Source organism: Haliotis cracherodii, unplaced genomic scaffold (assembly GCF_022045235.1).
Source record: "Haliotis cracherodii isolate W230 unplaced genomic scaffold, xgHalCrac1.p SCAF_1, whole genome shotgun sequence".
NCBI lineage: Eukaryota > Metazoa > Mollusca > Gastropoda > Lepetellida > Haliotidae > Haliotis > Haliotis cracherodii.
This window is the reverse complement of record NW_027266264.1, coordinates 62,745,434-62,772,920: the sequence shown is the minus strand read 5'-3', so window position 1 is coordinate 62,772,920 and position 27,487 is coordinate 62,745,434. Positions and strand designations below refer to the sequence as shown.

At 40.6% G+C, this 27,487-nt stretch overlaps 2 protein-coding genes across 6 annotated transcripts in view; both read left to right on the top strand.

Annotated features, from left to right (window-relative positions):
* The window catches only part of LOC139446955 (tripartite motif-containing protein 2-like), a 28,633-nt gene extending 6,662 nt beyond the window's left edge, over window positions 1–21,971 (top strand). For 2 of the 5 annotated variants that reach the window (XM_071228528.1, XM_071231264.1), the window contains exons 2-3: window positions 17,814–17,911; window positions 19,695–21,971. In XM_071228528.1, the coding sequence (XP_071084629.1) occupies window positions 17,842–17,911; window positions 19,695–20,782 (1,158 nt within the window). In that variant the 5' untranslated portion in view covers window positions 17,814–17,841 and the 3' untranslated portion in view covers window positions 20,783–21,971. Of the gene's footprint in view, window positions 1–7,294; window positions 7,682–9,679; window positions 9,838–9,885; window positions 10,142–17,813; window positions 17,912–19,694 lie in introns of those variants that run through there. The other 3 variants (XM_071230588.1, XM_071229983.1, XM_071229292.1) reach the window with 3 other exon arrangements.
* A 3,082-nt stretch (window positions 21,972–25,053) lies between these two features.
* LOC139466943 (ankyrin repeat and death domain-containing protein 1A-like) lies at window positions 25,054–27,273 on the top strand. The gene has a single exon (XM_071248666.1). The coding sequence runs from the start codon at window positions 25,275–25,277 to the stop codon at window positions 26,241–26,243; it is 969 nt and encodes a 322-aa protein (XP_071104767.1). The 5' UTR covers window positions 25,054–25,274; the 3' UTR covers window positions 26,244–27,273.
* Window positions 27,274–27,487: the final 214 nt, after the last annotated feature.

Here is a 27,487-nt window from a genome sequence, read left to right as displayed (position 1 = left end):
ATTTTGGATCAACGGGAATTGCCCGCCGCCGTTGCCAGAATCCTAATGTCTTTGGTTCGAATCCACATTCATGCCAACGGTTACAATGATCTTTGATGTGAAAACACCATACGTTGATCATGGGTTCGTCAGCGTGGTTCACATTGCCACGTTTGTCTGTCCTCTCTCATTAAGCTAACAACGTCAGTCTGAAGTAATGTTAAAATTCGTCATTAGTCGCTGATTCTATAATGACTTGGGGGCATGAACGAATCTGATTGGTTAATCAGAGGTTTCAAATCACGAGGACAACCTCATCGCTTCAGTGGGAAATGTGTTTATCTATTTCTCACTTGTTATCGTTAGGTCAAATACTTATACATACATAAGTGGCTTGCGATATTTTGAGTTAATCTTAGTTTAAATTAATATTTGAAACCTCACACATGAGTTTTGTCCAACGTATGTGATACCTCATTGAGGGGGAACAAGTAGACAATAACAAGGCAGTTGGACAGCTTGCAGACCTTCGCGTTTGAAACAAGGACCATATTCTATTGTGCAATATAGTTTTCAAATCCTTTTGTCATAGAAAAACGTGTTATTTAATACAATAAAGTTAAATGCTTGAACGGCATTGTTTAGTTTACAGTAAGCCACAGTCGTAACTCATATTACACCACCGCTGGAAGCGATGTTGTGACGCGACAGTTTTTGTCCTACAGAGGACATGTTTGCCCTGTGACTAAACTAACACTTAGGGTTACCTAACACCCAATACGACACTGACGCCAGTGGTTGTGGGAAAGTTTGGAAAATAAAGAAAGCACTCGTCCTCCTCCAGAACGTTACGATGTATGTATATAGTTAATTCTCACATTACTGTGTAACTGTAATGTTTGATATGCGGGGTCCGTTCCACAAAGCGATCGTAACTCCCATACGTTAACATAGACTTACGACTGTCGCTTTGATGGAGATCATAATGTCCCTAGGAAAGGGCTTATTTGACCAGTTCAGCGGGCATGGTACTGACAAACCTAACACATAATCAGGACAAACCGGGATTTGAACCACGATGATAGGTTTGTGGCATGTCTAAGGGACGCCACTCGGCATAGAGTGGCGCCTTAGACGACTTGGCCACCCGTGCCCACCTGAACAGTCAGTCACTGCCTCATGGAACATCTATATGCCAACATCTATAGTATAATCCTATAATTGTCCTTCTTCTTGTCTCCAAATATATGATAACGCTTTTATTTACATCACACACCTATTAAATTATTAAAAACCAAATCGTGTACAGGTGTAGGACCCATAGGCTATTTGTAATTCACCTTAATAGATTACTCTTCTTCGTGTGGTTGGTAAGGTAGCGTAGTGGCTGAAGCGTTCGTTCAACACACAGATCAACCAGGTTCCTTTCCTCACATGGGTACAATGGGTGAAGCTAATTCCAACTGTCTAGGGTCTTGAAAAGGTTGAACTACATTGAAGAGTCGTTAACCAAGGGCTCAAGATTATGTTTTTGACCCATTCAAACTATTTGTACTCCCTTTATCCAAGTATATTGGGTAGTGTTATACCATTTTTCAAAAATCAATTCTGCTGGAAATGAGGTTTCAGATGACTTCTATTTCGTGTTTGGTCGTGTTCTGCCGCAATCATGTAACATGTGGCATGACTCATAACAGCGATACAAATGTCTGATTGACGATAAGCGAGACGTAGCGGCTTTTTATCATAATTCACTGCAGCTGAATTCATGAAGTGCCTTCTTTAATATTCGATAAGTAAATAAATGTCTTAAAAGCAATACAGGTACGCTAGTAAGAAAGGATACATTACGAGTGTTGTTATACATGTAATATCATTTTAAAAATAATAGCATGCGTATTTGTCACAAAGCAAGGTAAGCTGAATTGGGTAATGGTGATATATTTGCGTATTTTACGCAAATACGCAGCTTATCAGGATGAATATCCCTTTATATATATTCCAAATAGAAGTGAACTCCTAACTGCAGAATTAACCCGTTCGCTCACTCACTCACTCCTAAACTGTTTCTTTGCATCTTTGAATTCATCATTGTCTGAACAAAATGATTTTGAAAATTCATTATTACACATTATATAGATAAATATCAAGATGAAACGTTGAAATGTGGGTCTTGGAACTACATCCGCAAGGCGCATGTATGTAGGTGTAAATCGTCCATCAATCACCACACCGATACACAGCAGACCATGACGTGCAGACGACCAGCCAGGTTTACGTGTGTCAGTATCTGTCGCGTCCAGTGTTAAGCCTGACGTACTCATGTAGGTATATATATATATATATCACCTGACTGACTCCAACACCGGTGGTCTAACTCATGTGGACAGGTTAATTGGAATTCTGCCAACAGTTCACAGGTGGAGATGCTGTTACCTGAGACCAAGATCAATTATATGGCGTTTGTTTGCCGTACAGCGAAATTACTTACTGGGTCACACGTAGAGAGTTTTTATATAGGGCAAAATATCGGTTAGTGGAATTTTTATTGCTAGGACCTTCAACTTTAATAAAGGCGGTGGGGCATGTTGGTTTCATAAACTGGCGCAAAAAACAAACAAAACAACATTCCCATATTAAAGCTGTTGTAAATGTTGCTGAATATTTACTGGCAATTTATTACAGCCTTGTGTCATTTTAAATACATCCCTATTGCTGTTGTAGCATTGCAATTATTTCACAATATTGATCTACTAAATCGTGTGACCCGTGAAGACCTGTGGTAGAATAGGTCTTCAGCAGCACATGCTTGCCGTAAAAGGCGGCTATGCTTGTCGTAAGAGGCGACTAACGGGATCAGGTGGTCAGGCCTGGTGAGTGGTTTGTTGCTGATGATGTCAATCATTGGATTGTCTGGTCCAGACTCGATTATTTACAGACCGCCGTCATGTAGCCTGGAATATTGCTGAGTGCGGCTTTAAACAACAAACAAACACATAAACTAAATCGTGAAGCGAGTGAGTGAGTGAGTGTGTTTGGTTTAACGCCGCTTTGAACGTTATTAGCGTGTTAGCTTGATATCGCCTATGAGGATCGCCTGAACTGATGCAGGTCTTAGACGTTTACCACTTCAGTAAAACCCAGGATCACGGGTATGGTGCTAAGAAACCTAGAAACATAATTACCATAATTAGATACAATCCAGGATTTGAAACCAACGTCACAGCTACATGTATCCGGCACGCCCGAGGGACGCAACTCCGCGCACGTATTCCTTTAACGACTGGGCCACTGAGGCCCTTATACATAGTGCATCAAATGTGAAAAGAAATATTTGGCCTAAATATACCATACATAAACTCATACAGGTGGTTCATGACACGTGTCTCCAAGTATTAATGCGTCACTTCAAGCGGGGAACAGTCAAATGCTGACATAATCGCTTTCTTTCGTAATTGCATCTTAGGCTGTGGTTCAACATAGATCAATGGGAGACAACTCTATTTTATCGATACTAATATTGTCTTGAGCCACGTACCGTTAAGTATTAACACAAGCATGTATACCAGTAGATGTTTGATCCATTAATAATTTTGATGTGTTTTTACTCGTGTACCTCGTGGAAAACTACACGCACGTTCATTTTGATAAATGAGAAACGCAGGTTTGAATTTTTGAAACATGGCAGTGTCTGTGTGAAAGCTCATTTATACACAGCCTGAGGCAGATCACAACATATATAATCCTAAACGGTTACCTTGAAGCCCCAAGGTGAAATGCATAATACACTCTCACCTTCCTAGAAGCTTCTGAACAGCATACACCCATGCACGAAGAAAGCTTACTTAGGCATTGAATGCACCATGTTTGTAAGTACATCTGTCAGAATGTGAGGGGGCAAAGCTGTTTAGACATTTCACAGAATTTGTGCATTGTAATGTTACATGTACAACAAACATAATAATATTGATATAATGATAATATAATATTCCAAACTGTACGCATCAGTGGCCAGTAATACGCTGACCTTTTACCATCCACCAGGTATAATCACTATTTGATAGTGATTCATAATAACGTGTTTATTGTGTCGTCAGAATCGTACAATTGAACCTGCTTTCAGCAAAGATTCGTATGGTTATGAAAAGGCCTTTGTCACTTTTATGTATGTAAATAAAAATATGTTTCTGAAAACACAAGTACAACAATGACACATAGTGTTTACAGTGGGAAATATATAGACTAGCGCACTATCAAAGACAGAAATATCACCAGCCTCTAACGTCAGTATGTGTGTACAGTGTATTGACTGCATAGCACTCCCCAGACAAGCAGCATATTGATACATACACCCGCTCTTCATCATTAATGTATGACATTATGTGAGTCAGTGCAAGTTCATCACTTTGAGTGTTTTCCTCAGTAATCATCTAATACAATCAATACACACTGGGAGTTTCCATCACCCAGTTCCAGATGTAACAGATGTAGTGCTTGGTATCTGTGGCAATGGAGTTTGTATCTGGCAAAGTTTGCTGGTGTTTGTTCATGCTGCTGGTATCTATACGTGGCGTATTCACACATGCATGGTGAGGCTATTCAATGGCGTGAGTTGATATTCACCGAGGATGACATATACACCTACCTGGAAATCTTTTAATTTTAAGCTTCTTTTATTTTAAAGGACCCGAAATTCAATGTATATGTTGCAAATATAGACACATGAGAACATTGATTTAATGTTGATACATGTCCAAGATATGTAGAGTAGATACCTCTTGGTCAGTTGGTAATTATATATTCCTCTCAAGTACTGTGTCACAGCAACTGACACAGAAGGTTAAGCAGCAACTGACACAGAAGGATAAAAAACAACTGACACCGAGAAGGTTAAGAAACAACTGACACAGAGAAGGATAAGAAGCAACTGATACAGAAGGTTAAGAAACAACTGACACCGAGAAGGTTAAGAAACAACTGACACAGAGAAGGATAAGAAACAACTGACACAGAGAAGGATAAGAAGCAACTGACACAGAGAAGGATGGGAAGTAACTGACAGAGGGATTAGAAGCAACTGACACAGAGAAGGATGGGAAGTAACTGACAGAGGGATTAGAAGCAACTGACACAGAAGGTTAAGAAGCAGCTGACACATAGAAGGATTAGAAGCAACTGACACATAGAAGGATAAGAAGCAACTGATACAGAAGGTTAAGAAACAACTGACACAGAGAAGGTTAAGAAACAACTGACACAGAGAAGGATAAGAAGCAACTGACACATAGAAGGATAAGAAGCAACTGGCACAGAGAAGGATAAGAAGCAACTGACACAGAGAAGGATAAGAAGCAACTGATACAGACAAGGATAAGGAGCAACTGACACAGAGAAGGATAAGAAGCAACTGACACAGAGAAGGATAAGAAGCAACTGACACAGAGAAGGATAGGAAGCAACTGGCAGAGAAGGATTAGAAGCAACTGACACAGGAAAGGGTAAGAAGCAACGGACACAGAGAAGGGTAAGGAGCAACGGACACAGATAAGGGTAAGAAGCAACGGACACAGAGAAGGGTAAGAAGCAACTGACACAGGAAAGGGTAAGAGGCAACTGACACAGGAAAGGGTAAGAAGCAACTGACACAGAGAAGGATGGGAAGCAACTGGCCGAGAAGGATTAGAAGCAACTGACACAGAAAAGGGTAAGAAGCAACGGACACAGAGAAGGATTTGAAGCAACTAACACAGAGAAGGATGAGAAGCAACTGACACAGAATGGTAAAAGTAACTGACGCAGAGAAGGATAAGAAGCAACTGAAAGGGTAGTCCAATAACTAATTCATAACATGTGATGAGGTAATCAATGACTGTTTCTGTATTTCAAAACGAGTAGGCCACTTTGTATGCAAGACTATTGTTTTGTACCTCGAACTAAATTGTCTCATGTAGTGTACATAAGGCCCACTGTGATACAATAAAACCCAACAAGTATACAATTTGATAATCCTAATCATCATATTAGAACGTACTGTTTACTTATCTTATAATATAGTGATTCTCTTTGAGGATAATGCTTGTTTGAGTCAACACTCATTGCATCACTCCGACCAATTCCTTCTGGTTCGACGTATCAGACATGGAACCTAGAAACAGTTCTTAGTGCTGTGTCTTTGGCACGTGCTACTGATGTAAGGGCAAGTATATTTATGACGATAATTGCGACAAATTAGTTGCAGCAAATATAGTGTTGGCCGTGAGTCAAACGTTGGTGGAGGACGTTAGGCTGAGTGAGGTGACTTCATATCTTCTCATACATCAAATACACCAGTGTTACAGCCTTAGGGTAATGGGAGTATAATAACGATATGACGCATGGGTAGTTTCAAGAGAAAACAAGGACACATTTATCTTGGCGTTGCTTAAGAGTGTTTACGTACTGTGAAACGCCAGATGCTATTTATAACATTAAACAAACATATATGTAATATTTTAAATTTTCAAGACGTATTTGTAGGGTATAGCTACTAATAAAAATGAAAAACGAATGTCCAAACGTGTCATTGGTTACTTTTCAAACTGCAAGCTATAGCGACCTAAATATGATATTCCCTGTAGAAGCCACTTTGTATATTATGGATGCATGTGTGTTCTAATATCAATCTGTGAATTGTCAATCTGTGACGTTGTCAATCTGTGCCTGCTTGCCAGGTTGGCAGCAGACGTTATGCTTTTTATGAGCACATTTAATACCTTTCTACTGGGGGAAACAATGCCACATTTAGATGCAATACAAAAGAAGATATTTGACGATCACGATGCACCTATAATCTATAGTCACATTAGCGTAAACCACAATGTTTATGAAAAAGCAATGCGCCTACTCTTTGTTAAAAATGGACTGAGGTGCTGAAAGTATTAATTTAGTGTGTCACATTGCAAGAAAGCATTGCCACACAATCAGCTGTATTTTGTTAATACCACTGCACCCAATAAAAGTGTAGCTTTAAAAGAAACGATCAATGCATATTAAGAGTAAAACTCGTACAAACGATCAATTCTGCCTCTGACAATGCACTTTAATATGTATCCCTGAATGCAACTCATAAATACAGTCATGGATTCAAGCTGTGAGATTGACTTAATTTCAAATGCATTCAACACATGCTGTTTTCAGAGTTCAGTATGATACAACTGAACTTCGGAAAAAAAACCCAATTCACTCCATGACAACGTCGACATCGAACATGTTGCAGTGCAGTTATCAATACATGCGTAATGCCGTCTGATATAATAATAGGTTACACGCCAGTCAACTTCAGTTACAGCTCCTACATCGAGTCCCAGTGCAATCGCCACAGAAATTCTGCCACCAGCCACGCTCCCAGGTAACCTTATTATCAGTCACAGTGAACCGTACCCTCATGCATTATTTCTCCGGGAGTTTGTTCCCCTTTCTATGTGTGAAGCTGCCCTCTCGTTCATGCTACACAAAGAATCCCATTCCTCTGCATGAATACCCGTTGATGAAGTTTACTCGGGATCGAGGTCACTTTGAAAGAACCGCGGTTGACGTCAGGAACTGATTAAGTAAGAAAAACACGCTGGCTTCCATTGGAGAGATGGGCTGAGTTGTTTCTAGTGGGATATCATTACCATGATGTACAGAGCCAACAATGTGGCATCACGATGGTTTTCAAAGGGTAAGTGACATGCTGTACAAGTCTTGAGATCATATTGTTAAAAATAATATGATCTATTGAAGGTATTGTCCATACTGCAGAAATGATGGAGTAAAGGATGTTGGCAGGGGATAACGCACGCCTACTTTATGAATGGAATTAACATTTCGATAATAGAATTATTTGCAAAATTATGAAGAATTAAACGTCTGATGTCTGTGTCGCTGGTGTATATTTACACTGATTACAATCCGTAGGGGAATTTCGAATCCGCAGCATCAGCAACCAGAACAGAATATCATATGTCTGTGATGTCTGTCGCACATATCAGACATATTGATTATTCGTTTCATCAGGTGCAGCTGCAGGTTACTGTGCACAACCCCGGTAATACTGGAAGCCAATATGCCAACATTTTCCATCGAAGTGTTTATGGATGAAAACATTTTTACATCCTTACCGTTCTCAGTGAGCTGGCTACTGAATCTTCCCGTTAAATTGAAGAAGAACTGGTGTATATTTGATATGATCATTGATCAATATGTTTTGCAGACGCCTGCACATACACGGTACTTATTACGTATGTTATAAAATGTCTATTCAGTAAAGGAATCCCTGGTTCCTTATTCCAGAGGAGATGAGTAGCCCAGTGCTTCTTGTGGCTCAGACCCAGATTTTGTTAACCGAATGTACTTGTGATGTCCATTAATGGTGTTCCCCGTCGTGATATTACTCGACAAATTCTAAAATCGCTTTTAAATTAACGTACATATACCGTTTTATAAACTTCAAATGTTTACTTGTGAAATGTCTGAGGACTGAGTGTATATTTGCATTTTGAAATGAATGTATGTGTTTAGACAAGGTGCTTTGTTTAATCTGTAACATAAAAATATCGAAGAAAGGTCTTGTTACTTCATTGGTAGGTTTTGTAAATGTCATAGAACAATTTTGCTTTGTTAATGATATGCTTTGTAAAAAATCTTTTTACTGTTTCACAATTATCATCCATGGATTCAAGTGTATCAAACATTATGTATAAGACGTATTAATACTGTGTTCTATCATTAATGGTGCTCGTTTGTGGTCTGGTTGGAAAGGCCAGTTTCAGTGTCAGCTTATGCGGCAAAATCTATCATGGGTATCGGCCCAAGACCACACCGTTTGCAAGGCTTATCCACCTCCACTGAACCGCAATGCCGCCATTTAGCCGTTGCCATGACACCCTATTCAATACTGCCCGCCAGGTTTTTGATGACCTGGAGCAATTGACCCAGGGTTTGTCTACACTACACGACTAGACTTTCTCATTATCTGCTCGGACCATACTATGGCTTTTACTAAAACATATCGATAGCACGAAGTTAAACCAGAAATCTGTGTGGTAGATTCTGTGTAGGTGGGTATCTTCCAAAATTGTACAACGTTAAATGTATTAAGGGAGACGAGGCTCGTGCCAATTGGCAGTCCATGCAAGTTTTATTCGGGTCATTGAAATTACTGTTGGTGTGTCTGCTTACTCATGATTTAGGGATAGATACCGATTTATTAGTTAGCTATTACCCTAATTATACAGCATTGTCTTAGTGTTACACATAACGTTAATTGTAAAATCAAGAGTAAGGCTAGACAGGAGGCGCTTGTCCTTCTTTAATTGAAGTAATCAAATATTAGTATTATGATACTCATAATAATCTGAGTTTATTATATACGTCACACCTTATATGACATTGTTATCGGGTAAATGAAATAAATAAATAGTATATTGATATACGAGTTACGAAAAGCCTGTATGTCATAAAGATGTTCTTCTTTTACTTAATATATTGAGTTTTGAAAATGACATATTGATCAAATTTGTATAGGCTGCTTATATATTTATCTAAACGGTCGCTTTCACTCAGCCCTTGTAATGGTGTAACCATGTCCCCAAATTATACAACCGCAGATACACGGTACGCACTATAGCGGGACACTGCCTCACAGTAAGGACGATGTAAAAATATAATGATTTAAGTTCGTGAAGCTTTTGGCAACTGGCGCTTGTTGGTTTGGATAGTTAGGGGGCATAATTAGTCTCTGCCTGCCTCAGTTTTGAGTTGTATAACACTTAACCTGGACCATCAATGGACAAGCTGTGTCCAGACAAAAGTGGAAAGCGGGACATGATGGATAGGGTAGGTCGGTCTCTTTTGACACGGTTTTACTAACACTCACACGCCTAGTGAATGTCAGTTGATGACTATGAGACCTGCATGTAGTCATTGAGTATCCCGATCCTCGACCGGTGTAGGTGTGAATGGTGTGATTCTTTGTGTGACAACACTGAGGTAGATACTCCAGTATACAGGAAGCAGCGAGTTAGCAGGTGCACGGAAAATTGTGACGTTTTCTGCATATTCTGTTGAGGTCACAAGAGGACAGTGTCTCTGTGTTTTGGCGGCAAGCTGCTCTTTGCGAGCAACCATGAGGACACGGACGGTAAGCTTGATTACTACAGGATGATTTTGTGAAGTAGAACGTTTGAAATCAATATCCTCTGCACCATGGTACTACTTTGTTGTAATCAGCCCTATGTCAACAACACGCTCAAGAGAGAAAGTCAAGCTTGCACATTTGTCTATCGCCATGGCGAATGTCGTCTGCTCTTTGACTGATTTTATCATTGATAGCATTTTGCTCCCAATAACGGACTGTGTACTGAAAATATTTCGTGACAAAAAAAAAACGCCGTGAGGGGAGAGTGATATGGGGTGGGGTTCGGCCGACTGGCCAAACAATTTAAAGCGAGACGCTTTAACACGTGACTGGCAACTGCGGCATGTGAGGGTGCGTTTTTAAGTCTGTTGTTCAAATAGAGAGTAGAGCGACCAGTTTTGAGCGTTATATTAATAGAAGTAGGAAACATCCCCGACAGTAGGTATGATCATGCGATCTGTCGTCACGTTATTTGGCGGGAAGGTGAAAGGGGAAAAAATGTCGTCTGCTTCGCTGTAGCGAGACCGAAGCTGAGCTATATATAAGTTTCACTTTGTTAACTAAGGAAATATTATTCACTGTTATTTTGCCAATTTAAAAACCATCTATTTTTCTGATTATATGTAGATATATATTATTGATATAAATAGAGACTGATATTATTAATTATTGGATACATTTGTAAAATGAAAACGTCACAGTTGTCGACTGAAACAGATGTTATGTGACCTTGACCTTTTTAATGTGCTTTGTGCTCACATAGGGTAGATCGACTCGAATAGGTATTAACCTAGCTATTTTGAACAGTAAGGTCGCGCGGGCAGCCATAGTTGATCATCAACCAACTATCGAAAATCATTATTTTGTATGTTTGACATTTATACAAATCAAGATAAACAAGGACGCAGAAACACAATTTAAAAACATAATTTTGCCAGCAATAAGACGCATATACGTATTTGAAAACATAAATATACAGCTATAGTGTATTCAGTTATGCAATGTTTTTAAAGGAATAAGTGTGGCATTTGTCCAGCATATGGTATTGACTGCCAAGTCTCAATGGTTGTGCTTCACAAACCGCGTGATGTTCGGTATCGACCCAGTCCTGACCTGGGGAAGCCAGTCAGGCGTTAAATTTCCATTCGGGACCGTACGGGCATTTTGTTTGGATTTATTCAAGCTTTGAACGCGGAGACCGTGCATAAACATAAACCCTTCCCTGATTAAAGGTCTGTAGTTTATACTGGATAGATATTCTTACAGTTGTGATACAATGACCATCTCCTACAGATTTTTTGTTTCATGTTCTGAAGTGTTCATGTTAAATTCTGATCAAAGATAGATGTCGTTAGGTTCTGGTGTTCCCCGACTTGATATTGCTGGAATATTTCCCAAAGCGGCATAAAGACTCACTCACTCACTCTCCTCCACCAACAATATTACAGAGGACACTAGGAATGGGCTTCATAGAATTACCCAAGTTGGGAATGGAAACGTTGTCTTCGGTGAGACGAGCGAACACATTAACCAGGTGACTCGTGAAGATCCGGGGTAGAATAGGTCTTCAGCAACCCATGCTTGCCGTAAAAGGCTACTTGGTTGATGCATGTCATCGATTCCAATTGCGTGGATCGATGCTCTTGATATCAATCACTGAATTGTCTGGTCCAGACTCGATTATTTACAGACCACCGTCATATAGCTGGAATATTGCTGAGTGCGGCGTTAAACAGCCAACTAACTTTAACCAGGTCGCCACCCCCAAGATTGAATGAAGCAGGCTATGTAGAATCCACTGTGTGTAGCCAATCAAGTGGCAATAGCCTATGTTCATACATGCCGTATGTGTACAATATTCCGCTTAGCCAACTTGGAATCCTTTTGCAATTCATTTGCGGTTGGTTGACCATTCTGCCTATATATAATATATATATTTGACTTTTCCGACGTATTTATACTTTTTGAAAGGCATGCTATGGTCTTTCCAACAGCTATCTATCCAAATACAATTCACACCTAACAGTATGTTTTAGGGCATGTTTGGCAATATATCAGCAATATCATAGCCGGGACCATTAAGAACAGACTTGCAAATTGTATCATATCAGGAATCCACTTTTTATCCCATGAGGAATCGAACTCGGGTCTTCGAAAAGACTGAACTGTAGCCACCTGGCCACCACACCCCCTCTCACACTCAACAGCGCCTGGGATCACCCTGTGTCTACACCTTAATTGCCTTTTACAGCAACCATTCATATGCTGGTAAAGTATTCTTCCCTGGATACCCCTGGGGAAATTTGTTCGAGTAGTGTTTAATTCTAACCACACATACGACAAAAGTCTATCATGAAGTATTGCTAAACCCATTCCTGCAAGTATACTACCGTTTGCTGAGTGCGCGGAAAATAAACGTGAAAGTGATCCTATGTCAACTAGCGGCAGGGACCAAGCAAACATACCAACTAGGACACAAGCAACTAGCCCAACGTACAAGCGCTACTTTTTCTGGTGGTCCCCAGACCTGGGCGTGTGTCAACATGGCTCACTGTCGTGTAATGTGGGTGGGATGTAAGTGGTATAAAGGAGGTATGCAGGTTCGGGCTATGTATTCACATTATCTAGCAGCATCTAATAAGGTTAGTTCATTCTGCTTAATTTGGCTCATATATTTCAGATTCGTTACTGTCAGATCATTAATTTTCATGCATTTACCGAAAGGAAATGTAAAGTAGTTTAAAGCAAGAAATAGTTTTATGTACATGACCATCATGATTCTACTGGCTCGCAACATTCTTCTCACTTATGTACTTAACATACTTTCTGGAGTATAATTTGAGTTTGACATTTTACGGAGCTGAACTTTAAAGTGATTCATCGAGGTCCATGACAGAATTAAAAGTTGAAAGGGTATTTATACCAGTGTATATATAATCTGTATATATCATCTGTAGTTCAAACGTTCACATGTATTTTTCACCAACGGCACAGGCTTTTGAAAGTTATCGACCAGATCTTATCAACATTGATCAATGTTTCAGACTGCACCGATCGTGGGAATACATCTTAGCATTATATTTATTGGCTATTTTCCGAAGTCGATTTGACGTTTCAGAAAAACGCTCACACAATATATATAAAACATCAACGCCAGATACTACCAATTTCCCACCGAAAAATATTCCATTGGGCACGAAACGCAAAAAAAACGGTGAAAATAATATGAATGTCAGTGATGACAACTTATGTTCACGAAAAGGGTATATTTCGGTATGACAAATAGAAGACGAATGCACGATCATATTTATTGAGATTGAATATGACGTAGGATCGATTAAACGTTTCTTGAATTATTACCGCAATAACCTTAATTAAATGGTGCAGAGAAGTAAATCAGCAATGTTGAACAACAGTTTACCACATCAAATACGGTACCTTGTATGGATAATAAATGCAACCAGCTAAATAGAGCGGTTCAAATTTGTATGTCTGTCCTTTTCGACACCCCATAAATTCAATAGCATGGTATTACTCTTTGTACGCCCCGTTGATTGCGTGCATACTTACATCTCATCCTTATATGAAAACCTACATGGTACGAAGAACACTTGAGAACTGGTGCAAGGACAACTATAGGATGTCCTCCCCGTCCTTCTGTGAAGTGATAGACATTGACGCTATTGTTCATATGTCATATGACGGCAAGGTACAGTTATGGTTTTCGTTGTCTATGTGTGGATGTGATACGATTGAGTGAGTTGGGTTTAACGCTGCTTTTAACAGTATTCCAGTTATTTCACAACATGCCAGCTTAATGTGGGAGGAAAGCTCGAAGTGATGCAGGTTTCAGACGTTTACCACTTTGGTGAAACCCACGAGCACGGGTATGGTGCTGACAAACATAATCGGGGAGAATCGGGATTCGAACCCACAATCATATGTTTCTGGCGTGCCCAAGGGACGCAACTGGACGGCATATGAAAAGAAAAAATGAACTGTGAACACTATGGTTTGAATAAGAATGTTTTAATGGTAACTCTTCAACCAGAATAAAGTATTCGATGGTTGATATTTCAATCACGTCTGAACTCTGTGTAATGTAACATTCGGTATGTATTTTCTTATGAGTGAGAGAGTGAGTTTGGTTTTACGTCGCTTTTAGCAATATTCCAGCAATATCACGGCGGGGGACACCAGAAATAGGCTTCACACATTGTCCCCATGCCGGGAATATAGTTTCTTATGACCATATTTACAGTAGTTAATGTCGCGTATCAAAGTTCACATCATGTTTAGCCTATGCATGTAACAAATGTATACACGTATGTGTTAAATAGATTTGATTGTACTATGTTTTCGTAATGCTAATTGATACATGTACATGTGTACACATATTGATTTTGGCTCATTACTAATAGCATAGGATTCCATGTAGATAAATACATAATAAGAAGCGTGTATTATACGATTTAGGCGCATCCCATTTCTTGTGGGGGATATTTCTTTAATGTCCATGTGCATTAGTGTCAGTTACCTTTTGAACTCCGTTCTCCCTGAATCATCTGTTGGATTTAGACGTGGAATATGTGTGTTTGCGGTCGGTGGGAATGAATAGGCCGTGTTTTCGTTTCAGTGTATTGACAAAATGGAACATACATGAAATGGCGCTCTATTCATTGTAGACCACGCTATTTAAGTGTCCCAAATCAATATATCTATATCAACACATGTGTTATGTGATAATATTATATCAATGTAATTCTTGCACCCACACCATGTATTTCACCTGTGTGTGCGTGTTAATGTGTTAATACTCAGTATTGACGGTCGTTCACTTAAACCTTTCACAGCTTAGCGTAGCGGACCTGTTTAATGCAGGGCAGGTATTCCTCCTGCTTGTAGTGTTATGTCAAAGGCACACTCATGCCATGCGTCAAATAAAAACGTGGCTGGAGTAGACCTCCTGTATTCATGGGACATGCTTTCCCGTGTCTCCAAAGAAATCCTTCATTTATTACCAATAATACCACCCAGCAAGTCTACTATGCTATGTCATAAGCTGCATTCAATGTGGAGTATATATTAGGTAACAATGTGGAGTACTGGTATATATTAGGCAAGGGCAGGGCCTGGACCTTGGCTTCTATAGGGTGGCATGTTCAGCCATGTAAAAAAGGTATTCAAAACTGTGTTTAGACCCGAGGTATGTACAGTAAACTACTGTTATAACGAACTTAAAGGGACCACTAACTTTAGTCCGTTATAACCGTAATTCGTTATAAACATATATACAGCAAATGGCTGGGGCCAAAAAACAGTTCGTTATATCCCCCAGTTCGTTATAAGCGTATTCGTTATAAACGTTACGGTAGTTCACTGTATGTTGATATTGGTGGTTTAAGTTTTACAACATTTCGAACACAAGGATATGAACCGTCATGCTCAAAAACGAAAAGAAACAGCACAATTGACGTGGGATGATCCAGTGTAGAAGCAGTCAAGAGAGAGGCTCGTGTTTCAGTGAAATTAAAGGCAGACATACATGTAGGCTACTTGAAGTGAGTAGATTCTTTGACAAAGAATAATCAAAACGTATGTACAGTGTAGTAGCATGAAGCATGTGCACCAAGCGTGAGGGTGTGGGCGGTGCCCTCTATTTACCCAGCCAGTCCCCAGGTTACAGTACGAGTTCGGTCTTGATATCGTTCAAGGATCATTGTAAATCTCTACATTTCACTATAACTATGGTCGTAAATACTTCACATGCAACCGAGACCTGATTTCTTATCAGTTTCGTTTTGTGTAGCAGGTAACATTTATTCGTACGGCCATGAAGCATATACACTTTATTGACAACTATCTTGAATAAAACAGACATGATTTACTTCATATATAGTTGATATCTCAAGGAGTTGGGGCTGGGGCTTGGGTTGGGGTTGGGGCTAGGGCTAGGGCTAGGGTTCGGTTGGGGCTTGGGCTGGGCTTGGGCTGGGTTGGGGTTGGGTCTGGGGCATAGGTTGGGCTGGGGTTGGATCTTGTGTTGGGGCTGGGTCTTAAGTTGGGGCTGGATCTTTGGTTGGGTCTTGGGTTGGAACTGGGGCTGGGGATGGAGACTGATCAATGATGTTCATATCTTTATATTTTAATTATTCATGAAGTGTACACGTATGTGTTAATATGGGTGGGGAGTGGGTAATGCCCGCTGTTATGTCCAGCCAGTCCTGGAGTACATAGCTCAGTTTACCAGTTTTTGATTTCGCTCAAGTGTCATTGTATATCACTACATTTCACTGCATCTATGATCGTAAACACTTCAATTGCAACCGAGACCTGATCGATCCATTTTGTTATACAGTTTATATTTACATGCTGGTAGCCTCAAATGAAGCCTTTAGTTCATGCATTACGTTTTCAAGTTTGGTTCTAAACGCCCGTTCCACGTGGACGTTCCGGGCCAGGCAATGTGTTCTGTGCTTGTCGTACGGGCCGACCAATGACGTCACAATCTAATCATGTGTCATCATACCGCGACGACGTGGTTGCTCATGCTATCATCCTCTGGTTAACCTGACCAGGGTTCGAGTTTCTACAGACCTCTGTGACACTGATGGAACATGTGACTAACAGCCATAGAAACTAACATTGTCCATGTCCATGAGTCCTTATAATGAAAATGGCCCATTTCTTCTTATCCTTCTGATACCATTTTACTTTTGGCCAGTTCAGCAAGGATTATATGAATAGCACTAATTACCGCCGTCACATAGCTGAAATATTGCTGAATGCGGCGTTAAACAACAAACAAACTAGTCCCAATTTCTATCGCTGACTAATAGTAGTACCCTATAAATAACAAGGTGACGTCAGGCAATGTTTTGATAATAGAAAGAGTAGTTATTGAGCAATTACGCGCTGAGTAGGTTCTCGGTATTCTACATGTCACCCTGGTTGTTGGTGATAGCCAGCAGGAACGACCCATGAACTGTCTGAGGACGTATTGACCAACCTCTGGGATATGACCAAAGGGATTTCTTAAACAGGTTGATACCCTTAGAAAATGGAGATGGTATGTTTCAGTACATGTGAAGCTTTACAGTTATGCTATCTGGCTACCATGGATAAACTAAATTGGTTTAAATGGTTCTAACAGCCATACCTTTTTCGATATCATCCATTAGGAAACGCTGTCAATTCTCAAGTTTTTTTGCGTGTAGGACTCAGAATGTTGAGTCCGGGAAGACCCTATGTGTGTTTGTGACCAACATTCTCTGACTGTGCATCAAGTGCACATGTAGATATGAATCAGACCTATGACCCTTGATGCAGAATCACAAGGTCACATATCTGCTTCCATGTTTGTGAAATACTGATCTGTCGGGCTCTACACCTGAAACTACTGTGCATGTGGCATGACCCCTCTCAGACTTCATCAATAGTGTGCATCCTGTTGTATGTCATCGTAGTCTTCTTAGCAGCATACTGGTAGATATTACAGTAAACCTTCGTTAACCTGGACAATTTTGTAACCGACAAAGGTGGAACATCCTTTGTGAAATGAGTCGTGCTGACTCTTGACGCCCTCTTGATAGGACGTCTAGAATAACAAGGCTTGACTGTATGTAGACATATCAGTTCTCGCATGCTAGTGACAATTTTCTCTGCCTCTTTCTAGGAAAGGGAGATAACCTGCAGAGCTGAGAATGGCCAAAGCCTGCTTTGTTGATGAGGAGGATATACCAGACAAGGAGCTGTGTAAGGCTTTGACTGAAGGTGAGTATACTGACTCTTCACCAAGCCGGACCCCCGGAAATAATTCATCGTGACGATTTTATAGTCAAAAATTGACTTTGACCCGGATTATGTTTCCAGGATGTCCAAATAGACATAAATACTTCCCATATCACAGTATGACTGTGAGACGCAGAGTGTTATTTGTGAAAAGACTAAGTTTTTGTCAGGTGTTTTGATATATTTATATGGGATAATAACTTGACACAATGTCACTCACTATTAACAACATCAATAACAGATCAATACGGATATGAATAGGTCTATTATATCTAATGTCGGAAATCAGAATTGGTCATTGGCCGTGAACAGATGTTGCCCTCAGTTTGACCCCCATGGTGGATGCCCAGTGCTGCCTATGTAATACATATACGTATATAAGTTTTGTGGAGCATCAAAGTTAAACCTTTATCAAGGCAGCATGGCCAGCAACACATTAAAGAGAATGATTATGGTTTATGTCTTGAAATTGCCACAGACTGGCATTATCTTTTCTACATGTTATTTTAGCTAGCCTACCAAATGTGGTTTCTTCATACTATTTGATTATCTGAAAACAAGGTAAACATTACAATATGTGTTAATACACGCCTATTTTTCAGTTAGACGCGCATACCATTTCCATTCTAAGCACCATGTGAATACGCTACGAATAGCAAATAGATACATGTCAACAGTGGATACACGCCATTGAATCAGTTGCATTGTGAAGCTTTTAGAGCAGCATGCGCTTTAAGAGCATGGCGAATAGTTGCTTTCTATTTGTATACATCTCTCTACAAGCAGGACGCGTATCTATTAGTCATTCTCGCTGCTATTACAGCCCCACTGATTCAGACCTCTGTGACAAGCAGGGCCACAGTGTCATGTGGACTGACTGGAGTGAGAGCATACTATGCATGGATAACAATGAAGTGTGCATGTGTGCCTGTAATTACTGTCCTAGAAGTTCCATGAAGGTCTCTGTGGACTGAGCCATCATGAAAGAAATATCACCTGACTCACGAAATTCAGTGAAGAGCATGCTAATTTGGTGAATTTCTTTTCTGGGTCTATACATTTATGCGCTGTAGGCAGACAATTTTCAGTCAAATTATCCAACACCTGCTTTATGAAAGGGATTTATTTCTTGAATTCATATATAGTCCCATTGTATACATGATATCATTCTTAAAGATGATTTGTTCAGTAGCATGGTTAAGTGCTAGGAAAAGTCACAACTGTGAAGCCTAATGTCGTTGTGGTGGTGTTGGAGACTTGGGGCATTGATCAATAAAGACGACAGATGGTAGGCACTCAAAACGCTGTCCATAACAATCAGCAGACATGTAATATAGGGGCGATCGGGTAGCCAAGTGGTTAAAGCGTTCGCTCGTCACGCCAAAGACCCGGGTTCTATTCCCGACATGGGTACAATGTGTGAAGCCCATTTCTGGTGTCCCCCGCCGTGATATTGCTGGAATATTGCTAAAATCGGCGTAAAACCGAACTCACTCATGTAATATAACAGCTTATGTAACACATATGGCCTAATCGGTTTATCATGCGATTACTTAGACACATACGGTAATGTAAATACATTGATAATTATTTCTTTGAAATTGTGTTTAAAAGGAACAAATAAAGAGCACTAAATGCTACGAATTGATTCAACTTTATACAAATACATGAATAATATTTGAGTGAAGTTCACATTTTTTAATTCACATTTTTAAGTGATATGTAACTTTATGATTATTTTTAACAACTGACTTTACCCTTTCAGGTGTCACGCTCCGTAATAAGGGTGTCCAGTATGATTCACAGCGCACCTTGAACAAACGGTCTTTGGTTTTGGATGAGGAGAGCTTTGAGAAGACCTTTCTAGTCTGTGCTGTCTGTCGTGATTCCTTCACGAACCCTTTAAAGCCCCCTAAACTTCTCCCTTGTCACCACTCTTTCTGTCTACCGTGTATCAAATCACTATTCCAAACTGAGGTGGAGTATCGTCAAAGTCTCACGCCCTCGTTGAGGGGCATGCCCACAGCAGTCAGTCTTCACTGCCCGACCTGCAGAGGTAACTTTATTACCACTGAGGAGAACGTCCGGACATTGCCTACAGATCACAGAGTGGTCCAGTTGTTAGATTTTGTTCAACATACCGAGAGATACACTGTTAGCTTCTGTTCCAAACACAAGCTACAAGCTTTGAACTTCTTCTGTGAACCCTGTATCCAGCCTGTGTGTCGTGATTGCACCGTGTTAGATCACAAAGAACAAGATGGTCATCTTGTTATGGACTTAAATGAAGCCCTTGAGAAATACACTCCAGTTCTAGATACAGCTATCAAAGAGATGGATACTGAGGCCGGTGTGTTGGGGAAGAAGCAGGAGACGCTTGACACTGCTACAAAGAAGTTGGAAGGCGTGAGAACAGATCTACTCAAGAACATCCATGACACATTCGGTCGTTTGAAGCAGCAGCTAGCAGAGCGCGAGCGAGAGATGGAAAGCATCGCAGAGAATGAAGTAAATAAGGAAAAGAAGAAGTTGGATGAGAAAGCTGAAAAGCTTTCGTCAAGGCGGAAAGCTCTTCTGGACCATTCATCTACTCTGAAACAAGCCAAGGAAGAGAGTAGTATTGAGGAAATGTTCAGCATACACCAACAGTACCGAGAGTACAGGGCACAACCCCCGATCAAGATCAGGGAGGTTGACGACGGAATTATGACGACCTTTTCCTTCAACGCCAGAGATGAATCTATTCTCTCGTCCAGAATTAACAACTTCGGTGATATTTGTGCTAAGGTGGAGTCTACGTTTCATTCCACATCTGGCTATGGCTACCCAACGTCCCGGAGCACCTACAAGTAGGTGCATGCACCCGGCATTTCGCGTCTTGTCTTTCAGTTGTTGGACCTTCAGCCAGGCACGCAATAACGGTTGCAGAATAGACTCGAGCGAGACTGCAGCTTGGCCTTTAGTCTCGTCCATGAGAGGTCACGCTGATTCTTTTATATCAGCTGCCATGTTGGCAACTGCAACACACGTCCGAGGAGTGATTGGGGAGACGTGTGAGTAAGACTGGCATTTCATGTGACTTCTTTATCATTTGTGTCTGTGTTTACCCAATGATCTCGTTGTAGATGTCTGAATGGGAAACAATATGACTATTTGAGACTTTTTTTCCATATTTCTATACACTTATCTACTTGAGTACCTTGAACGAAGCTATGAATATCTGTGATTACCATTCATCGCTACGTTTTATATGTTTGTGCAAAACACGAATATATTACAATACAGTGTATTGAGAATTAAAACTGTTGTAACAAATACTTTTAAGTTTAATATAACTCAAACCTTAACATGAATATATCTATTTTGTGACACAATATTGTTTGCTTTTGGTAGATGGAACTGAAGGTATTCCTACAGATATATGACTCCCTGTTTTGATTAGGTTACTGTGTACAGGCAAAGCTGGAATGAGTAATTTAAGAAAGAAATATATTCTCGCATTTTGTTTTCACTCAATTTAAATCACATGTCAGATTATGTTGACATTTATTGCATATTTATCCAGTGTTTGAATAATATTTTTTTCTGATTTGTTTTAGAAACACTGAATAATGAATTATTTGACAAGGTGCGTTAAGAAAGTGAGAATGATTGATTGTAGAGGGTATTATGCCAAAACAATTACCAGTACATGAGCATGAACTCTTTCTGGCGATACAGCTGATTCAGGGTTTCTGAGTACCATTGTCTGTATGTTGAACATGGGCTTTTGTGGTTAATCTAGTCCTCGTTACTGCAACAGTGTTTTGTGTACTATTCATTAGGATAAGCTTGGTATTGGACATCTCAGAGGGATCAGAAAAGACATTGTAGACAAGTGTAGAATAAAATACGTTATGCGCCTCCAACGGTTAAATATACCAATAATGAATTAACCAAGTCAAATAAAGGTTCAAATTGTTTCTATATATATTTATGTATGGGATTGATCGTAAAATTATTCTACATACTTAAGTGCGGTAACATTTGTTGGCTGGTAAATTTTGGTGGTTTAAACAGTGGTGGTTTCATTACATGAGATCAATGATCTTTCCAACGCCAGATTTGTTAGTGGGATGAACTAATATCTTTCTATTTGTTACACTACGTAACATTACAGCATCCATGCACGGTAAGTTGCACATATGCTCAATACATGTAGCCACTATGAAACTGGGTAGATGAAGACACATTATTTCCAATTTGTGAAAATTTAAAATTGTAAGATATTGTAATACAACATGATGTCAGTGATATTCCTGATCGCTCTCTTTTGTTAACTGTATTAAAGGGATGAACAGATGATCTGGTTTTGTTGTGTTTAATGACAATGGATTACATGCTCCCACGCATGCTATGCACACCTAATGGTGACTCATCTCTCTAACCTGGGAAGCTTTGTCCCTAACTCGTTTAAGTCCAGCAATTCATCGAGCAGAGCTGCGTCCCTGAGGGGTATCAGAGACGTATGACAGAGGTTCCAATACCCGATTTGCTTTGATGATTGTTGGTTTATCATCTCTACATGCATACATAGTAAACGTTTCAGGTCTGCACACCAAGCAGATATAACTCATATACTTTTCGTAGCGGCGTTAAACACACCTCACTATCACTTTCAAACTGATTCAGGGGTCGTCTTCTTCCATACAACCTTGTTGATGAAAACTACACGTAACAGTAACTCAACATCCATAAGTGAAAATCGTCGATAATCGGTTCAGTCAGCAAAAGGGGTGCAGTTAATTCAGCAGAGTGTCAACATAACACCTCCGTCAGGGCAAAAAGAGTTGTCTCCCTTGTATTGAGATCACTTCCTGTTTCAATTTAAGGAAACATGAACACATGAGCCATGATATGAGATGAGTACGTCGATAAACAATCGGCCTGGTCACACATTTTAATAATGTGTGATTCTTTGAACATATTCTGCACGGGTATCCCATATACATTGAACAAGAACTTGCCCTTGATTTCTTAATAACTAATGCTACAACACTGCTTGATCTCTCCTTACACGGGAACATATAAGCAAGCACTAATAACTAGGCAATTAAACCTGGTTTATGCTATCATATCATGCAATAAAACAGCTTTCTATATCACCCCCAACGAACCAAGACTTCAACAGAATCATAGCTCTGAGGAAAACCTTGCAGATTGCCACACATCCAGCAAATATCCCCACTTAGCATGTTTTGTCTCCACCGGATCCCCGATGTATTTATGCAGCAATACTAATCTTGTCTTGTCTCACTCCGCTCCTGACATTACAAGTAATCAAGTGGTGATGGTAGGGCAGCCCGTGGTTGTACAGAGACTGATACTTGGCCTGGACTTCTAAGGCGCCTTAATTCACGGTGAAGAGGTCCATCCCTAAGGCGTGCCTCAATTATATAATCATGGGTTCGGATCTCTGATTGGTGATGGCTATTGTCATTGGATTGTCGGTATTGTTCTCGTTGGTTCACACGTGGTAAACATAACTTACATCTTATACTGCTGGTTCACGCTGTGAAACAAACATTGTGTGAAGCCCATTTCTGGTGTCCCCCGCCGTGATAAAACTCTCACATTCACTCACTCCCTCTCTCACCAAACATAGGTCAATCAGTTCTCCAACATACAACACCGTGCTGACAAACCGGATTCAGAATATAATACGCTCTGATAATGGAATATTGTTTGGGCTTAGAGACCCGATTCCCTTTCGCCCCGGGTGTATTGCTGCAGGGTGTGTCTGAGTGTATATCAGATCACACCTACTGATTACTTTCACATAGGTCTTGCTTCACTTGTTTTATACCCACATTTACAATATTCTAAACGTATTCGAGCTGTCATATTGTTTATTTGTGCAAATTTCCACACATGATCTTATATTTGAAGCTTATTACATAATATGAACTACAAAAACTATAATTTCAACAAGACTCAGTTTAAAGTTCAGAAACATATTCGAGGTCTGCGAGTACATTGTTATGACAAAAACTATAAACCTTAGTGTGGCACGGAATCGCCCCATCACACTCGCGGATGTGTTGTTTGTTTATTTGTTTGCTTGTTGTATAAAGTCGAACTACATTCCAGCAATATGACGTCGGCCTGTATATAACCGAGTCTGATCCTTACAAACCAGTGATTGATATTATGAGCAACGAACCAAACCGTCGGGATACACTGACATGCAATTATCCATGTTACCGAGCCTGACCACTCGATCAATTATGCCGCCTCGAACGACAAGCATAGGTTGCTCGGGACCTATAATAATTCTCAGCGGGAGTCAGTCGGGAGCACACACACACATACTGTTCCAGAGTCATGCTGAAATGACACATTGACACTCATGTCCAAAACCTCATTATTTCCCTTACGCTGCATAGGCATTAATAAACCCAAATCAATGATACTTAATCCCAAGTTCATTAACAGCATAATCAAGGGCGTAGTTATCCCCAGCCATGTGCGCATACGCACTGTGTAACAATAGCAAGTTTTTATGCTAAGCTCATGAAGAAATTGATGATGCAGAAAACACAAGCAAGCTTTAACAGAGTCCTTGTTATATTGGGCGTTAAGACTCTCCAACAAGTACTGCTTTCATTATCCACATGCAAGAAGGATATATGTCACCTTATTTCAAAAGAACAATAACCGCAGTCGTGCTTGACTTAGAATGACTTTTCTGAATTCGCTGAATTCAGGCCTGTAATTGTTATTGGAATCTTCTGTGTGCAGTTGTTAGGTCGATGGAGTTATCTCCCATGTACACATTCGCCATTCATACACGCATAAAAGTGAATTGCAATACTATTCAAGCTATTGTATAGTCGTACAGGCTTATGGCACTTGGATGGCATTGATTGGCGTTTGGGGCTGATAAGGAGATACACGTAGCCCTGATCGAGCAAACAATATGAAACATGTCTGTGCAACTGTACCTAATATTGTTCCGCTACAGGGCTTATTGTGGCTTGTTGTGATGGCCACAAATGCATGTCCCATGTGTACCAAGTCGAGAAGTGATATTACAAAGGAAATATGACAGCGTGTAGCGACATATCACGAACGTTGGGGGTAAATAGTCATGCTGAAATTATTACCGTTCAATTGCAGGGGCAGAACTGCAAATGCAACGAACTGACTTCATTGATAGAAAGTGTCCATTCCACGAATTCTGCTTACTGACGGGACAGGGGAAGCGGCTAGATGAACTGCGGACTGACCACTGACCACTGACCAGGGTGGAACTAAATGTGACTTTCTTGTGTGTCTAGCAGCTGAGTACGGGTCGTCTGAAGAGATGAATTCTCTAACATCTATGGGCTGTTCACCACGTGTGAATTGTCCTGGTGACTTTACACGTGGGCTTGCGCTTTCACCGCTACACGTGGCATGTACTGGAGGCCACCTCACCGTCGTGAAGTCGCTAGTCGAGGATGATGGAGTGGATGTACGACAAGGGGATGCTTACAACAGGACACCGCTTTACATGGCTGTCGTCAAGGGACATCTGAATATCACAAGATTTCTCATTGAAGCCGGTGCTTCAGCATATGCTGTGAATAGTTTCAACAGAGCTTCTCTCATCCACACTGCAGTACACAGCAAGAACGCTGGCGTTTGCGAGTACCTGCTGACGTTAAACCCTAACGTGGACGTCCGTGACAACAGCGGCAACACTCCGCTACATCTAGCAGCCAGGTTGGGATGTGTGGATATCTGTATGTTGCTGTTGGACAAAGGAGCTCATATTAACGCTGTGAACAACTTTGGGAACAGCCCAATCCTTGAGGCTACCTCGCACTGTATGTTGGATGTAATGGAATACCTCATTACCAGAGGAGCGGATACCCATGTTAGAGACCGGTTCGGCAATGGCATTCTCCACGTGGCTATACGTAGCAGGTCATACGCCATTACTCATCATGCTCTTGTTGCCATAAATCTGCCCTTGAGTGTCACCAACTGTGATGGTCAAACACTTTTACAACTCGCAACCGACTTGAAACTGTGGGATGTTATCTGTCTTCTTCTCAACGCTGGCTGCAACACGGGAGCTGAGACTATGACAACAGATGAGGATGTTATGTTGACTCCAGGAAACATGGCCATCAGGTATATGAGACACATCGCGTCCAATGCGAGAACTCTCCAGGAGCTCTGCTGCTTCCGGATGAGACACATACTGGGTACACGTCTCTTAAACACAGTGGGTTGTCTACCGCTGCCAGAAAGACTGAAAGATGTGATTAGGCTGAAGTATATTTAATGTCCGTTATGACACCCGGTTACCCATTGACAATACTATTGCTGGAAGTGCTGAAAGATGTGATTGGAAGGGACTGTCTGTTAATGTCTCAGGGTTTCTAGTGTATCCAGACTTATAGTTTCGTTGTGTCTAAACTGTGGTTGTTATTTACTGGTGCTAGTAATGGTCCTACAACTCATAGGATATCAGTATGAACGGGACAATTGTGAACAATTGGAGTGTAACGAGTGACCTTGTGTATGTGTGTGTTAATGTTTGTTTGTTTGTTGTTTAACGCCGCATATAAGCAATATCCCAGCTGTAAATAATCGAGTCTGGACCAAACAACCCAGTGATTGATATCGTGAGCATCAATCCACGCATTTGGGATACGATGACATGCATCAACAACGTCAGAGAACCTGACCACCCGATCCCGTTAGTCGCCTCTTACGGCGAGTATAGTCGCCTCTTACGACGAGTATAGTCGCCTCTTATGACAAGTATAGTCGCCTCTTACGACGAGTATAGTCGCCTCTTATGACAAGTATAGTCGCCTCTTACGACGAGTATAGTCGCCTCTTATGACAAGCATGGGTTGCTGAAAAGCTATTGTAACCCGGATCGTCACGGTACGTATGTGAATGTGATGAATGCTATGCCTATCATGCATGTATAGTGGGTGTGTTGGTGTGTAGGCGGTGACTTCATTCAAACAAATACTACCCTCCCCGTTATATCGTGTTTGAGACCATCCCTGATATTTGTTTACTTTTTCCATGACACTACACAAACTTGTCCACGTAGTTTTTCATCAAAGATATGACCGTTGTATATTTGTACATGACCGTTACCTGAACCCATCGTAATGTTTGGTGATATATAGCCTCGTCTCAATATAGATGACTGTTCCCAAACACCCTCCTCCGTCCGACACATCTGTGATATGTCCCAAACAATACAGTATATGCAATTGTAAGTCTTGTTTGTACATTAAAGTGCCGATGAAGTTGCTGCATTTTGAGTTGACAATAAACGACGTGACGTATGACTATGTATGGGGTCCAGAAAGGGGTGTCGTTACAACGAAGGAAATTCATTTGCTGTAAAAATGGAAATTCGTTTTACCCCAAAGAGCAATAATGAATGGTGTCATGTCCTTCATCAAATGATTCAGAAGGTTGAGACCTTAAAGTAGTGATAATTGACTCAAAGATTATATATATATAATCCCGTGTGATTGTGTAGGGGTTTCAGCATACTGT

What these genes read in the sequence shown, in the direction of transcription:
- LOC139466943 (XM_071248666.1), top strand. Translation starts at nt 25,275, where the DNA reads ATGAATTCTCTAACATCTATGGGCTGTTCACCACGTGTGAATTGTCCT.